General features: G+C 42.8%; 2 protein-coding genes across 3 annotated transcripts in view; both read right to left on the reverse strand.

Annotated features, from left to right (window-relative positions):
- LOC115632518 overlaps positions 1-18290 on the reverse strand; it is a 99727-nt gene that overhangs the window by 5176 nt on the left and 76261 nt on the right. For both annotated transcript variants that reach the window (XM_030529713.1, XM_030529711.1), the window contains exon 4: positions 13872-14067. In XM_030529713.1, the coding sequence (XP_030385573.1) occupies positions 13872-14067 (196 nt within the window). The remainder of the gene's footprint in view (positions 1-13871; positions 14068-18290) is intronic.
- Positions 11746-13138, reverse strand: LOC115632519. The gene has a single exon (XM_030529714.1). It carries the CDS (start codon positions 13036-13038, stop codon positions 11797-11799), a length of 1242 nt encoding a protein of 413 aa, XP_030385574.1. The 5' UTR covers positions 13039-13138; the 3' UTR covers positions 11746-11796.

Here is an 18290-nt window from a genome sequence, read left to right on the forward strand (position 1 = left end):
GATGCGTGACAAGCCCCACAAAGTACAAGTATATATATTCTGTGTATCTGTCCGTCTGTATGAACACCTGGATCTTAGAGACTAGAAGAGCTAGAGATACAAAATGTTGGACACAGATGCCGCGCATCTGTTTGTTTTACTTTTATAGTTCACCTCCCATTTGCCCCAATAGGGGATTTTCCGTAACACCGTTCGTAGGTATTTCATAAATGTGTATCTCAGAATTTTCGTGCTTTCCCCCACTCCCCGACTTAAGCTTTTCCACTTGTTTTAAATTTTGTGTATAAAAGTATAGGACTTTAGTTAGCTTCTTTCAATGGCATGATCTCCACCAAAAACACTCGACGGTAAAACAACATATAGTTTGCATATATGTGTTGAATTCCGATAACTAATGGGGTAGGTATATTTCAGCGATGCACTGTGGCGGCGGCCATTAATGACGACAATTAGGGTGGAAAGTGTATTTTATCTTCGGATCGGCATTTGTGGGCTTTTGAAGCGCTTGCCTTTGCCAGCCGCGTGCCTATAAATTAAACGCGCCTTCGCGCGCTTCCTACTTGCAGCTTAACCTGCAACAACAAAAACAAAACCACAAACAGCAACAGCAACAACAACAACTCAAACATCAACGCCCCCAAGTGGCGCTTCATGTGGCAGCATCAAAATTGCAATAATAAAACATAAATAAACGACAACAATGAGCGAACGACTGGGCCTCCGACATGGAGGGAAACAAAAGCTATAGAGCGCAAGCGAAATGGGACCAAAAGTGTGCGAGAGCTTAGTTCGACCTGAGTGGCAGTGCCTGCGGCAACGTCCTTGTGGCAGCATGGCCACCACCAATGCCTTGGTGGCAACAGTGCGGTTGCATAATTTTCCAGTTTCCACTTTCGGTTTGCGGGCCGCCGAAAACAAATTTGCAAGGCAATTGTGTGGCATGTGGGATGCCACCACAGCGTGTGGCAAGCAGCTGGCAACTAGCAACAATCACCGGCGCCATCGTCAAGGACAATTAGCGGCATTTGACGCACGCCGCTTGCCACTCCATTCGCCGCCACAACGCTACAATCACAATCAAATCCTCAACAACTACTCGTAAGTCGCACAAGGCGCACTTTCACATTCGTATTCACATTCGCATTCGCGTTCACAATTCACAATCCACGGCTCACAATTCGCAAATTTGTTTGTCGATTAATCTTAGAAATCATATCATGTCCCATGGCATAATGGCATGTCGGCCCAGCCGCCGCCCACAGCTTCAGCTCCCGACCAAAAACCACTAGCACCACTGACCACCGACCACGGACCACCGACCACTTCCCTCCAGCCTGCCACACAATTTATTTCCCTCCGCTTATCGGGCCGACATATTTGTTATATGGCGCACTTATTTGGCACACCGCCCAACACCCAACAACCAACAAACAACACCCAGCACATAAATTGCAACTCACTTGTCTCGGCCCAGAGTCGAGCGAATAAATAAAGAAATATGACGGGAAACATCTGAAATATGTTGCCGTACTTCGTTACACATTATTTTTTAGGTGAGACGCATGCTTGCTGGTCAACAAGAATTTGGCAACAAAAGCATAAAGTTTGGCTAAGAGCTTTGTTCGCTTGTCTTGTCAGTTATGTGTTATAAATAGCCCCAATGGATTGGAGTATCTGAGTGAGACTAGAAACTGTTGCTGGCAGGTATTTGCCACAGCAATAAACAAAGCTTCAGGAAAAAGGACTGTAATTATGCAGGCAATATTTCTAAAAGTATGCTTAAAGATATTTATATTTCAGAATTGGTGCTAGCAGGTATACTTCTGCAGCCCCGCCTTGCAGCTTGTTGGCGCCCAATGTGGGGCGCCCTTAACCTCTGAAGAGTAGAAGTCAACTACATGGAATTTCAATATATGTAAGCATCTGGGAAAAGCTGCGATTAAGCGGCAACGTGAGGCTGCAGGACAATATACACAGTTGTCGCCCAAATTGGGGCTCAGTAGACCATGGCCATGGCCATGACCATGACTTTTATATATAATCTCTATTTTATGACCGGCTATTGGCTACCTGAATAGCGGCACAATGATATTGCAGAAATACATTGACTGAAGGCTGTGTTTATGTTATAATCCTGGAATACCTGGAATACATACACGTTCTAGAGCGAGTTAAAGCTAAGCCCCATCTTGAAATCAGAAGTAAACACTACAAAGCTGACGATTGGTCGCTCATGAGGTATCTGCGAATTACTATTTAGAACCGCATAGAAAAATGAAATCACTTCTGGTATAGATAAGATAAGCATATTAGATTGCACTTGTCCGCCTACATCCTTATTAAGGCACAGGCATTCAAAGTTATTGTATTTAGCTCACATTTCCATTGCAGGTCAGAGACGCCACAGATGATTATGAATCTGAGTAGAGAGATGGAAACTATTGGCGCATTTTCCCACCAACGCGTTGCAAGTTCCAAGCTTGCAATGCCAAACGCCCTCCACCCTCCACACACCTCCCCAGCCAGCCCAGCCTCGTCTCTTCGAAGTAGAGTGAAAGTGTTGCGTTTGGTTCAAATTGTAGGCATTTGCCATTGTTGTTGTTGTTGCCACAGTTGGTGCTGTTGTTTGTGTTGTTGTTGCTGGTCGCTCGCAGGCTGTCAGGCACTATAGTTTGAATTTGAGGTGCACTTTGGTTTATGTTATTGTTGTTGCCAGCGGACACATATCCTTGTGTTCAATCAAACCAAAGCGACGTCAACGCCGTCGTTGTCGTTGGCACCACCAGCACCACCAGCGCCTGCACCACCACTAGCGATGTTACCATCGCAATCGATGTGCATCGATGTATCCCAAATTTTAAATTAAGATGCGGATCGGCTGTAACTCGCTGATTTGGCTTGTAAAAAACATCGATGTTTCCAAACACTAATCGGTTAGTGTAGCTAGAAACAAGTACCTGAATATATAGTTGTAGGATCCACGCTGGAATACGAAGCATATGGGGGATGCTGGAAAATAGAGCCTTGCTTACATAGAAACAAAAAAGTGATACAACTTCTGATTATGGCAGAACACTACACAGAACTCATAAATAGAGTCCTCTTTCATCCGGACTTATCGCAGTTAGACGGACACTTTTTCTAGAACATTCATTGGGTGCACTACGAATTTAATTATCGCCTTACGCGAACACTACTCTTGGGCGCTTAAGATACCTTTATAAGCCAAAAAGTTATCCCCAAGAAGTTGCTCTCAAATTCGGTATCAGTTGCAAACGTATTTCGAGGTAGACTACCATCTCAGCGTTATCTTGAAACTTAACCAAAAAGTGTTCCGATGTTGCATGGATGCCTCAGCGATGTACATATCTGTGCAGCGTGATTATCGAAGGCCAATGCATCGATCCTTTCGCACATCTCTAGCCACCACTCGTAGAGGCTGTGGCGGCATCGCGTCGGAGTCAAGTGTTTTGTAGCTTGAAGGTTGTTTCTGCCGCCGAACATGCAGCAAACATTTTTGAGCGCTTGTTGTGTTGCCATGAATTTTTATGCAAATGAAAAATGTTTCTTGCGATTTCCATTTTGCACAGCCAACCTGCAAGCGCCACCGCCCCCGCACCCCACACAGCAGTGGCAGCAACAACCATTACTGTGACGCAATTGCCGCAAGTAACAATAATCTTGATGTATGAAGTTTTGTCTCTTTTTCTTTTATTATTATAAACAAAACAAAAAATAAAAGAGGAAATCTGTGAGCCTATCGTGTTGCTGGCACATTTTCGCGTTGTTTTGTTTGATCTCATAACCGACGGGCAACAACAACAAAAACAACAACAAAAACAACAACAACAATCAACGTTGTTTTTTTTCAACTCTGTCTGTCCATTTCGAAATAATCAATAATTTTTAGCTATCAAAGGCAATTTATTATTTTCTTTTTTGTGGCTCCGTACCGCGCCAAAAAGCGCTCGGGGGTGCGAATGTTGCGGAGAAATAGAGAGAGAGAAGTAAATAAATTAACACTTCCTTAAACGATAAAACACAAATATCGCATCCCAGTCGACGGCAAAATCAAGACAATGCCAAATGGCCGTTTCAATTGATAACGACAAACGTTTAAAAACGTCACGAGCTTGTTGCTCTTTTCTCCCCACTTTTTTCTCAACTTTTTCTGCGCAGGCGGAGTATGCTATTTATTTTTTATTATTAATTTTAATTGCCTTGGCACGGACTCTCAAGATGTGGTTGCCACAGCAAAGCGGTTGGCGGCAATTACAAATAGTGCTTAGTGCTTAATGCTTTCTGGGCAGGTCAATGAGCAAATCAGAGGTCGCTGAACCGAAACAGAATGAAGAATCGAGCACTCAAGTCTTCTGGCCATTAAGCAGTTGAGGATGATTATGAGATATTCTTCAACAAATAATGACATACAGTTGTCGCTGCGATGTTATGTTCAGTTTTGGCAACAAGTCAATTAACAATCAAAAAGATTTGTATCGTTAAAAATGTAGGGAATAACCCATACCCAACCCCTTCCCGCTACAGATTTTTTTAATGATAGCTGCACATATGCAAGCCGATCTTTTTAAAACTCCTTAGTGCAATGAGGCACCCCAGAAATACCTTATAATTACCACATTAATATCATATTTTTATATACTACAAAGTTTTTGGTAAGATATTTTTTTTTTAATTTCTGGCGAATAGTTCCTATGACAGCAACATATATCATAGTCAACCGTTGCCCCCCTTAACACAATTTCGCAATATAAGTCGACCACCCCCAGATCAACAGATTTTAATGAAACTTCAGAATACAAGTACAAGTATGATGAAAAAAACATAAATACCAAATCATGCTTAATTCATCATCATCATAAAATCTTCATCTACAAATATTGAATTCTACTAAGAGTGGTTTTTGCACCGATCGAATTTTTGGCAGCTATATAAAAATTGGGGCTTTATATAAATATATACATATATATATATATATTTTTTTTTGTATAAACTTTTTCAACACAAGTGTACATACCAAGCTTGGTGTGCTTAGCTGTGATGATTCCAAAGTTGTGGGTGTTCATACGGACGAACGGACGGACAGACAGTCATGCTGATCATACATGCACCCCTCGTTTTGCCTGCTAAGTTTAAATGTTCAGAGCTTGAAAGTACTGGGACTCTTCGGGTAAGGGAATAACAATAACACAGAGGGAGGCGTGGCAGACACAACAAAGTATGTATAGATGTATCTTGATCATGTCTGTATCTTGATCAGTAGAGAAACATAAGTCAATGTCAGTCTCTCTGAACGCAAAGGTCTTGGAAAGTATAGAGACTAGAAAAACAAAACTTGGTATTCAGATCCCCCTGATTTAACATTCACTTCTTGTCTAATATGGCTTTAGAATACAAAAAATTTAGCTAAATAAATATCTAAAGCTAACAAATTCAAGTGAAGAATTTTGTTTATCTCTCTTCTATAGGTACTACCCTGACTTGAGATGGCTTGTCAGTGGTATTAGCAATTTTACACCTTTAAATATATGTATACATGCATTCAAATACATATCTAAGTATGTATGTATTTGTGTGTGCGTGTGTGTGTGTGCAAATGGGCTCAGATATTGAGCTCGTTAAGCGGCATTTACATAAGCAGCCGTCTCTCTGGCTTTCTGGTTGGCAGCTGCCCTCACCTCGACTCCGACTCCGAGTCCGACACCAACTCCGCATCATGACTCTGACGGCGACTAAACATGTGGTGTGGTGTGGTGAGGGTGGAGGTGGAGGTGTAGGTGGAGGTGGAGGAGGTGGGACAGGCGGTAGTGTATTCGCAGTCAAATGTTTAGTGCAAACGGCAATCACGATTTTGTCTGTAAAAACGTTTTGCGCGTTTTCAATTTCCACTTTGAAAAAAAAAAACGGCAAAGCCACGCAGTCCAAAGAAAACAATTTCGCTCTGCTCTGGTCACATACTGCTCCTTTTTTATTTATATATGTATGTATGTATATATATTACAATCTTTTGGTTGCCAAGCAACGCTAATTGTTTCCGTCGGTTAATAAAAATATTTCAGACCATGAACAAATTGGTAACAAGGCGTTTTGAAGGTGCTTGGCTTGTTTCGTTTTTACTTAGCCAGTTTATGCAATTCGTAAAAAAGGCCCAAAAAATGCAAATTGGCATTTACGTGTCTGCAGCAAAACTTAAAAAACAAACAACAACAAAAATAACAACAATAGAGCAGCAATGGCCCACAAATAAGGAGCAACACGACCGCCGCTGCCGATGACGTTGGCCAAAAATGTTGGCGACACTTTTTACTGTCGCTGCAACAGCAACAACAACAGCTGCCAATAACAACTACCAATAACAACAGCAACTACTGCCGAGACTACAGTGTTAAAGGTCAATTAGTTTGCCGAGACGCTTAAGCCCGCAACCCTAACCCCAACCGCGCCGCCGACGCAGATCGTCGCAATGAAGCAATTTCTCTCTTTCCAAACTTGGACTTGCTTTCAAGAGGAGTATCTATTTTTTCTCCCCATTTTTAGTTGGTAGTATACCCTACAAGCAACCAAGAGAGTAGGCTTTTTAGAAGTCTTTGTAATGCTGACTCTGGGACTCGAAAGTATTTACAATATAATTCTTGAGATTGGGTTACTTATTGTTTATGTATGTTCCATATAATATGATATGATAAGTCACATACTTTTCGGGGTTCCACTAATTTTTAGCATTAACCGCTAGTTAAAAAAATACTAAAACTACTTAGACTTCCTACTAAGACAAGTGTTTATTTTTCTCCCCATTTTAAGTTGGTAGTATACCCTACAAGAAACCAAGAGACTAGGCTAGACTAGACCAATTTTGGTTGGGATTTTAAGATGAAGAGAAAGTACTAAGATTGGCTTTTGTACCGACGTACCGAAAGCAGGTACATGAAATAAGGAGACTACTTGTAACAATCTTGCTCTGCGTCTGAATAATACAAGTCTATGTACATACCAAGCTTCGTATTCCTAGCTATTATGGTTCGACAGTTTTGGGTGTTCATACAGACGGACATATCATTCGTCTCGCCAGAGTCTGCCGCGCCTCCTTCCTTCTATTACAAACGAGACTTTCTAGGTTAGTGCTGCGGTACCTCCAAATTTTCAAGAGTATACAGTTATCGATGCACAGCACATATGCTTTTTTATTATATTTGCCCTGTTGTGCAAATCCGACCGATTTTCATTGTGAAGCCAAAGCAGGCAGCACAGCCATCATCTGATAATGTCTGTCGTGGATTTGCAGAGTGCCGAGGCACGCTTGTGCGCCCTCCCTACCTCCACTGTTTTGTGTGGTGGGTTTTGCGCATGCGTGGCGTCAAGAAACTCCTTTTTTGCCAATTTGGCACTCGGATTGCCACACACCGCACACAATAAAGTTTTATATTTGCTTGGCTTTAGTTGCTGGCTGCTTTGGCGGCCAGTTGTGTGAAATTTCGAACGCAATTTGCGTATTTCCTGCACTAATTTGGTTAGACAATGGAACCGTTACTCTGCTGAAGACTGCCCATGACTGCTGCTGGTGAGGAAGAACATTTTTCCGGAAAAAATCAAAAGCGTTTTTGAGGGAAATCCCTGAAGCGTAAACCACTTTAAGTCAAAGACTCTGACCTCATTAACTGTGCAACGAACGACAGCGAAGCGTAGTCAGTGGGAAGAAGATGATGGCGTCAACCAGAACCCTTTCTTCTCGACACCAATTGGTTAATGCCGCGATTAAGAACTTAGCTGCAACCGCAAGAGACACAACGAGCAAAAACATCATCAACGAGAACAATAAAATTACAATAATCGCTTTGGCAACGCTCTTTGGACTTATTACTCGTACACTCTCCAGATTATAGATTCGAGTGCGGTTGTCGTTATGCGGTGGCGGTGGCGATGGAGGTGGCGATGGCGGTGGCATGTTCAAGCGAGCGTGATGAACTTGCAACAATTCAGCAAAGTTCGAGTTCGAAGCACCCAAAAAATAATAAGAAATAAAGAAAAATAAATACACAGACCACACAGACAAGCAATCGCAACAACGATGATGACGAACTTGGTTACGCTTTGGCGAACCGTCGCATTCTTGGGCGGGTTGTTAACCTCATGTCAGTGCTGGCAAGTGCTTGGGTTGTGAAATGGTGTGGTGTGGTGTGGAGTGTTGGAAAAATGCGATCAGATCGGAGCTGTCCGCCTAACGGTTGCCATCAAATTAAACGACATTAGGCAGAGACATGGGAAACGGGCCAACACAATATTTGTATTACCCACATATTTGTCATTTTCTGTTGAATGGCAAATGGCTCTATGACCCCCTTACATACTAGGTAGTTCTAATTGCGGTCTACAAGTATTTTGTGTGCTGCGAACCGCTTGTGAGCTTGAGAAAAGCGAAAATAAATTATCTTGGGGCCCTGGATGAAGCAGGCTCTTTCTAATTATAGCCTAAAATTTGGCATTCCATTATTGTTCTCCATCTTCATTTGATCTAAATCAGTAAAGTAATTAGCGTAACAACTCGCAAGTTGGCTTTCAATTTATTCAGATAACTTACACACTAATTGGGAATACCTTCCATAACTTCCATTTCGAGGTACTCAAAAAAATGTCAGATATAAAAGTTGTAAGCTTGTTTTTTCTTTTTGCTTCAAGACTTATCCACTACAATGTGATGTATTCGTGAATCAAGTACTCTTCCCAATGTCTTCGCCATGGTCAAAATCTACAACTCGTTGTATGCCAAATAATTCGTGATTGTCCGTCCGTCCTGCTGTCTATCGTGGTTGTTGCTGCTGTTGGCTGTCCGGCGTTCCATTTGACAGTTTAGTGCAATTTGTTTGCATTTTGTGTGATTTGCTGATTTCTTGCGATTTGATTTGTTAATGGCTTCAATATTAAGTTACAATTATCGTATGACAGCAGCAATAGCAACAACAACAACAACAACACAACGAGCATGATGATGGCCATGACAGTGGCCACATTTCACTTTCAACAACAACAACAACACAAGCACCAGCAACAAGCCACTGTTTGACTGCGACTGCAACATCAATGAGAAATCGTGATGAAATTGATTTGCGGCTTTTTATATTTTCACAATCATAGACAGCATTTACTCGTCGTACCTTTCCTCAGCCTTTCCACCCTGCCTGCTGCTCACCGATCGACAACAGCTGCATAATTTTCTCGCTTTCCAGCTATTTGCATTCGCAGCAATAAGCAGCAACAGTTATTTGTCCATGTCTGTTTCTTGTCTCTTTGATATGTAACCCCTTCCACTCCATTCCCCCTTTGAGACTCTTCATCCAGCATCTATCTACATTTACTTTTTAACACGAATCTCATTCGCTGTCTTCTTTTTTGGCATTTGGTTGTCTAATTGAGCGAGAAATTGCCGTTGATTGATTGTTTTGCATGCAATTTGTTATCGCTTTGTTTGCTTTGTCCACCTCTACGTCTACGTCTGCGTCTGCATCTGCGCTCCGCCTCGCTTTGCACGCTCATTCGCCATGCACTGCTAAAGTGTTTTTGTAACAAAAGCTCTCTAGAATGCATTTACACCTCTGCAACAAAGAAATGTTGCTCGCAACATTGTTGCCAGGCACGCATATCACATGTTGGCGCCTTCCCCAGCTACACACAAGGAGGGCAGCAGGAAGAGGACGACTCAGTCGCGCACATATTTTGTTGTTGCATATTTCCACCATTTGGCAACGATCGCAAATGCAGATGCTGGCTGTAAACTGTAAACTCTGGTCTCTTCTTGTTTACGAATGGAATTGTCATGTTAATGGTAATTTGCAGCTAATGGGTTCTGCGCTATTGCAGATGTTAATTAGCAGCATGGAATACTTCAGTGTGGCGTATGTACGAGTGTGTATGTATGCATATATGTATATACTATATAGTAAGTATTATGCCTTGTTGCAAAATAGTTGTGCTTTCTATGTCGCACCGCGGAATTAATTCACACTTTCTTTATAATCATAGGTACAATGCACACGGTGTTATAATTTTTGGGGCATCTTAGTCCGTCGGTGTTACGTAGTGCTTATGAAAGGACGAAAACAGTAAATCCAAGCGAATCACAGTTCGTATCTGGTTCTGGAATCTTTTGATTCGGTAAAAAGTTGTGTTTGGGTTTTTAATTAGCTCGGTTTCATATATTTCGCCATATCTGTACTAGGAAATCTACATACTATATTGTGATATTCGTTTAAGATTTAGTTCGGGGTCTTTTTGATCTTATTTGTTTCCCCTAATTCTCGTGAGACAATTGAGTGACTACTTTTGGAGTTTAACTTGGAGTCTTGGAGAACAATCTACATATGATCTTACCAAATATCTCGAATTCAAAGTCGCAAGTTAAATATGGTTTTAAGAGTTTAGGCGTTTTAATTCACTCTAAGTTTATTATTATCTGCTTATTATTATCTGTAGCTTTGAATACTTCATGATCGCAAACGTATATTATTCTAAGATCTGTGCATATCAGAGATGGTACGTTCTATAATCTATCCATCACTACTACTTCACACATCCCTAAGACAAAAATGTAAATCACTGTGAAAACTTTTGCAGTCTAAGCATTCGTATACTTGTATGGTTTACATGCGGGGTGTTCTGACAATAGCTTACGTAGCTGACTTCGAACTATATTATTAATAGAAGTTTCATTAAGAACTAAGTAGTTATGTCAGTTAGACTAAGACTAGACTCAGTTAGACCTAAGGTCAATTGGTTTTAGATAGACAAAATACTGCAAAATACTTCTAGTTAAAAATAAACCTTTCTCGGCTTGGAGAAACTCTTTCGAATTTATTTATCTATAGTCTGAAGGGCCGTTTGTCGTATTACTCCTTCCCTAGTAGTGTCTTTGGATTGGCACAACAACTCCAGTCCAGAGCTGCTTTGCATTTGCTGGAGTATGCCCGTTTGTTTGCTCCCCAAAATGGGGTCGAGTCAGTCAGTTTGTTTCCTCAATTGAATATTACAAAGATTGAGGGGCCACGTGAAATGGGCGCCCATTGGCATTGCGTTGTCTGTTGTTGTTGCTGCTGCTGCAGTTGTTGTAGTTGTTGTAGTTGTTGTGGTTGCTGCTGTGGTTGTCCATTTGCGAGTCGCGTTGAGTAAAATATGTACGAGTATATGGCGGCGCGACTAAATCGAAACTTATTAATTTTCAAACGAGTTCGCGTCCATTGACTTGGTTGCTCTTGCTGGAAAAGGCCGCAAATCGAAGGCCCCGCGGCGGTGCAGCGCCAATCTCTGGTCGGCCATTTATCAATTCATGAGCTGCGGCTGCAGTAGCGATGGCAACAACAACAACTACAACAACAACAACAACGTCGACCGCGACACCCAGCAAAGTTCAGGCAATGCCATAAACATTAAACGTTCACACCGAATTGGCAAATGGAAGTGTGAAAAAGGAAGAGGAGGGAAGAGAGGAGGGATGGGAGGGAGCGAATGGCTGGCTATGGTGCGGACGCATGGTGAACCGTGGATGGACAGTGGATGGGCAGCGCATTAGGCGTGCAGGTGTCCAGTTAATTGACAGCTAACGAGCGCTGCGGCGGCTCAGGCACAGGCACATCAATATTTGATGAAGTGCCTGCCCGTTTTTGGCCAAAACGATTCAGATAGGTGTGTGGGTTGGTTGTGGTTGTGTGGGTGTTGAAAGAGGGCTGGTGGTGCCGGTGGTGGTGGTGGTGGTGGTATGTGCCTTTATTACGGTTTATTGACAATGCTATTTCAAAAACTTTGCGGCAGCCTCAGATGCCGGGCATCGCACAACGGACAATAGGCCAGCGGTTGATGGGCTCCACTATTATGATTATTATGATAGGAGGGACAGGGGTTACAGCTAAAGGGAAACATCGGCTCCTGGGCACTGCAATACGAGGCGGCACTAGAGGAGGAGTTCGTGTCGTGCAGAGCATCGACGTTAAACTTCTCCTTGACATACAGTAACAATGGATCGACATAGCCGGGTGTATCGAATATCCGATGGGGTCGCATATTTGCACACCTATGTGAGGCTTTCGGTATCGTGGGCAGTATGGAGTGGCAGCTGCCGTGGCAGCTACATATGCACGTCATCCTTTCGTATTTCTTCTCCAGGCGCGCCATGTCGGGCACCTCAGCCGATAACTGCAGGAGTCCGTTTACGGGCACATGCACACCCAGCGACGAGTAGTTCTTGGGCAGGGACTCAAATTTCCGTAAATAGTGCGTGCTGTCGCATTCACTCGCGTCATTCTCATCGTCCGCGTCAGCCGCGTCTGTGGGCGTCTTAGCCTCCTCCTCCTCTACAGCTGCCTTCAACTGCAACTCATTGTTTTCTGACTCCGACTCGGACGTGCACGGCAGCAGGTTTCTACACGTGCCCGTCTTTAGCAGCGTTTGTGCTAGAGTCCGAGTCTTCGGCGGCTTCTTATCCGTCTTTGGCGGCATGAGCTGGCCGCGCTGCTTCTTATGTCCTGGCATTGGCCCACCATCTTCATCGGCACTACAGCCGCTGAGCACTGAGCGCAAGGGCTTCAACACACTGTTGTTGCCACCCTCGATGCGTGCTTCGTCCATGACGCACATGGGAGATGGGAAGCGGGAGCAGCCACGTCGTATCTTATTCATCTGCAACTTCTCCTCCAGTTCGTGCTGCGCATTGGCCAATATGCGCCAGATGGACACGCCGCCTGGTCCACCACAGCGCTCGTTATGCTTGCGCTGCTCCTCGTACATCAGCCAGCGCAGCTCGGAGATATCCTGCCATCGCTTGAACTGCAGGCGTCGCTCCTCCTCCGCATTCTCGCTCAATTGGACCTCGTGCAAGCGCCGCTCCAACTCCTCGGCGGGCAGGCGTTCCACCTCGGAGGGGGTCAGTCGCAGTCGGCGGGCCCAGTACAGTGAGCGCCTCATCGCTAGCTCTCGCTGGCGGTCGTAGTCCTCGCTGCACGTACAGCCCACGCAGCGCTGATCCCAGTTTGCGTGCATTGCTGCAGAGTCTTGGTTTATTTTACAACTATACGTAGAATTTTAACGAAATTTTTTTCAAGTCAATTTTTAACATTTATGTGTTCGAACATGACGCCAAAAGTAAACAAATTCTCTTTACCTATGACTAAACCAGATCTTCGAAATAAGCCTTGGGTACACCACTTTTTCAAACAAGTGGTTCGGATTCAATTAATTCCGTTTTCGAATTCAATTTCAGTATTAGTGTGATTTTGAAATCCAATAAGTCAATCTTTTTTATTAATACTTGTATGGATTACCTGTTTCGAATTAGGGAATGGGAGTATAAATACAGACTACGGGTTTTCAATCCTTTCTGAGAAAATCTTTACAAATAAACTTATAACAATAATGTCGGTATATTGGCATTGTTTCTAAGCTGTTTGGGGTTTTTTCAGACACTGTCACCTATTTGTTAAGCTACAGCTCCTATCTAAACGGCCTGCAAGAAGTTTCTATAGGTTCTGTCCATGATTAAGAAAAACATAAATTAAAATATCACATCAAACAGCACCTTCGTTAGAAAGCGACATAGCTAGAGGCCCGAAAGAAAATAGCAGGCGACTCTTTTGAGTAGTTGTTACATTCAACATTATCGATGTTTTGCCGCGATTTATCGGAACACAATCGATGGCACTTAACGATAGATCGACTGTGTGAAACATCGATACTTGAGTAGTTTTTACAGCCCTAGTCGAAAGAGCGTTTAATAGTGCGAAATAGAAGAGGAAAGTAACAGTTGAACGTGCAGTACTTTTGTCGATCTGTGGAATTTACGGGTATATACATTTAGTGTTGGGAAAGGCACTCACCGACAGAACTAATGACATATGTGGCCGGGGGCTTGAGGACGCTGCGCGCAAACGCTCCGCGTAGCACTTCCAGGGCGCAGGGCTCGGCGGTGACCAAAAGCATGCCGGGGGCCACATGCCCCGCATATTTGAGAGCGCGTGTGGCTGCCGTTAGCGGTCCATTCCACCAGCATTGCGCATTGGCGGCCAGGAAATTCTGCAAAGACAAGACCGCAAAAAGGATTGTGAGAAGAGTTGAAGAGTTGGTTGTGGTTGTGGTTGGTTATTTAGTTAGTTGCTTAGTTGGTTAGTTGGCTATTTAGTTGGCAGTTGGTAATCAATTAGAGTGCCTGGCATGACATGGGCTCCTGCTCTATTAATTGGCAAATTGCAATGTTTCCATTTGACAGTCAACGCCAAGTGGCTTAATTAGACAGGCCGTACCGCCCCGTGCCCGCCCGCCCGCCTTCTGCCTACCATCTTGTCTGCTGCTTGTCTGTCAGTTTGAGGCGTAATCCCGACTCGCACACAAAAAACAGACACCAAAACCAGTTGCCAGTTGTTGGTTGCACTCGAACCGCCAATTAGCCAAAGCGGCCACATTCGCTGCATCATGCAGACAAACCGAGCCGACCATTTCACTGTTATTGCTATTGTTGTCGCTATTGTGGCAGTGGCAGAGCAGCCGAAGCCCAATACAAATCGAGAAACAATTTCCTAGTGTCCCACGCGCCACAACACTGGAAGTGTCGACCTCGTCGCTTGGCTCAAAGGACCATTTGGGGGCACGTTTTTGTGGTAAACAGCAACAGCAATGAGAAATATGTAGAAACAAAGAGCTATGAAACGAAGACTCTATATCAGTACAACCGATTCCCCAAAGCTTATACAAATACACATAAACCTGTAATTGCCTAACACAAAAATATAGAACGATCTGATCAAATTAAGCAACCTCATTCGCTATACAAACAGACTTATCAATTTTAATACATTTTAGAACATTATAAGTATATAATTATTAGACATTAGTTTTGCTTGAGATAGCATAGGAAAGCAAAAACCTATTGCAAAATTTCAATTTAGTTAATTCCCCTTAGTAGATAACAAGCAGTGCTTTATAAAAAAAACCAATAAAGATTCAGATTATTTAAAGTCCAAATAAAATTTCTTAATCAAATTTCTAAATCGTTAAAGAATATTGAAATTTATTTAAACATAATGCTTTCAGTTCAAAATACTCCAAATCGAAATCTTTCTCTCCTTTGTCAAAAATACTCGTAATATTCAGTTTATTAATGAAGAAATATTGCGTTCTACAAGTATATTTCAACAACAATATCCCAAGTTATCGGCCAGTTTCTGGTTTTGATTCTGCAGCGCACCCATCTCTCACATTTCGACAAAGCTCATAGTCAAATGCGTTGCCCTTTCCAACACTGCTGGAAAAGTGTTGGGCCGAGAAAATTTAGATATTCTTTTGATTAGTAATCGCATTTAAAGCCTTAAATTTAATTGAAAGTTTCAAAACATGAACACCTCTTCGTTGAAGGTGCTAGAGTGGAAGACGTCGCTTGCCGAACTAGCAGAGTCGGAACCGAATCCAATAAGTGAGTGGCCATCGATGGGGACGAGGCAGCCCTGTGACGCATTTGCGAGGCTGCTTGATCCAAATATTAAGAAGGAGGAGCATAAAGACAACGAAGATGGCAATGCGCCAGTATTTCCCGCCTACTTTTTCTTCACGCAGGAAGAAATTGCATCCGGAGGCGAGTCTTCAAGCTGAGCGTCTCCCTTAACGCGTGCTTTAACAGTTTTTGCTTGCAGTTGGGCTTAAAAGACGGCAGTGGTCAGCCATTCCGGCAGGAAATTCCAAGCCGGATAACTTTCTAGGCTTGGGCACGACGGATCCGGGTCCGGAATGCGAGCGCCGTATTTACGTTTTGGGCCTGCACCGAAGCGTGGTCCAACATCAAGTGTCGGCACACTTTCTTCTGTATGGGAAGATCGAACGAATCTCTGTACGGGCCAGAAAGAGAGCCGATTCGGTCAACTATGCGATGATTCTGTTCCGCAAGAAATTTTCCCAGCAGCTCGCCCTCTTTGCCAATCCACACGAACTGCTTGGGAAGCGTTATTACTGTCGTAAGACTCTATCCCAATCCAATCGGGTTCTCGTACGCGCGCCCCACCAAGAACTGCCCGAGTACGCTATTCACAATTTCTTCTCCCGCTACGGGCCACTTGCTGCCGTGGATATACCTGTGTACGGGGCGGTAAAACTATCCCAAAACCACTGCTTCGTCACCTATGTGAATCAGAATAGTGTGGAGAAACTGATGCGCAATGGGTCGCACTACATAGACGACAATCGCATTGAGGTGGAACGCTACAGGCGTCCTAGTAGTGGCGCTGCCAATAGCAATGCCAGCAGATCCATGGCCCCCAAGGGGGTGGTACCACAACGGAATGCTGTCTTAGCCGCCGATACATCGAGACATAAGAGGCGCACCTACATCTTTGGCAGCCCGTCGAAGCCAGAATGCGGTCTCAAAGTCTACTTCATGAGACACCCGGAGCAGCTGCTCTCAAAGTCCAAGCTCAACGAGCTTAACTACTCGGACTCGCAGCAGGTAAACACGGTCCATCAGCTGCACAGCTCCATTACTCCAAAGCTTGTGTCGGAGTGCGGATCGTTTGCGAATTGGCTGAACTGGTGGTGCTGCCATGGAATACCGTGCGCTAACCGTACCGTCGACAAACTTATTACCAATTTCGCACGCATCCGGGAGAGACGAAAGACAAACGACCCCAGGCTGGCTTTACGTTGCAATAAAGAGCTGAGAGATGGTGATCCTTCAGATAAGCCGAGTGCGCCCAAAAGACGGATGACTGTAACCGGCGAAACGAAGTCGGAAGTAGACTATCGTGCACTTTCCATGTCGGCCATGGGCGCTAACTTCAAGTTTGTGCGTCACAACTACACGGATCGAATCGCTTATGTGGCCAACAACTTTAAATATACTGAGGTACCGATTGACCATGCTTTTGAGTTTACTGCTACCGACTATGCCGAATACTGGGCCTCACTTCCCCCAGCAGACTGGCATAAGATCCAAGATAAATACGAAAATATTTGTTAAACAAATGTAGTACTTTTTCAATTTCCGAATTCCATTAAATTGTGAGGAATCGAAATGGTCAATGTTTTCAAATTGAGCAACTGTGCAATTTGGCTTAAAACATGTTCACAATAAGTGAAATGCTCCATCCAAGAAAAATCGGAAAATATTTGTTAAACAAATGTAGTCCTTTTTCAATTTCCGAATTCCATGAAATTGTGAGGAATCGAAATGGTCAATGTTTTCAAATTGAGCAACTGTGCAATTTGGCTTAAAACATGTTGATTAGAAGATAAGTGAAATGCTCCATCCAAGAAAAATCGGAAAATATTTGTTAAACAAATGTAGTCCTTTTTCAATTTCCGAATTCCATGAAATTGTGAGGAATCGAAATGGTCAATGTTTTCAAATTGAGCAACTGTGCAATTTGGCTTAAAACATGTTCACAATAAGTGAAATGCTCCATCCAAGAAAAATCGGAAAATATTTGTTAAACAAATGTAGTCCTTTTTCAATTTCCGAATTCCATGAAATTGTGAGGAATCGAAATGGTCAATGTTTTCAAATTGAGCAACTGTGCAATTTGGCTTAAAACATGTTGATTAGAAGATAAGTGAAATGCTCCATCCAAGAAAAATCGGAAAATATTTGTTAAACAAATGTAGTCCTTTTTCAATTTCCGAATTCCATGAAATTGTGAGGAATCGAAATGGTCAATGTTTTCAAATTGAGCAACTGTGCAATTTGGCTTAAAACATGTTGATTAGAAGATAAGTGAAATGCTCCATCCAAGAAAAATCGGAAAATATTTGTTAAACAAATGTAGTCCTTTTGCAATTCCCGAATTCCATGAAATTGTGAGGAATCGAAATGGTCAATGTTTTTAAATTGAGCAACTGTGCAATTTGGTTTAAAACATGTTCATTAGAAGATAAGTGAAATGCTCCATCCAAGAAAAACACCGCAAACCAAATAACTCAATAGTTTCCAGAAATTAGACACATTGATTTAATCACGATTCCACATAATTAAGTCGCATTTAGAAAATGTTTACAATTTTTTAATTCACATATATAAACTATTTAAAAGGTAGTACTACCTAATTAGCCCGCGAATTTTTGTTCAGAGTTAGTTCCTTTTACTCTAGGGTATAGTAGTTATTGCTTCTATACCCCAATAAAATATTACTGAAGCCAAACAGAGGCTGGCACCTAGGAGGTACCTCTAGCTAGATATATTTTAACGCTAGAATATTTTAGTAAGCAAGATGGAATGCTTAAGTCGCTATAAAAAAAAAAAAATTAATTTAAAAAATTTA

Source organism: Scaptodrosophila lebanonensis, unplaced genomic scaffold, assembly GCF_003285725.1.
Source record: "Scaptodrosophila lebanonensis strain 11010-0011.00,11010-0021.00 unplaced genomic scaffold, SlebRS2 tig00001415-arrow-pilon, whole genome shotgun sequence".
In the NCBI taxonomy this organism is placed as follows: domain Eukaryota; kingdom Metazoa; phylum Arthropoda; class Insecta; order Diptera; family Drosophilidae; genus Scaptodrosophila; species Scaptodrosophila lebanonensis.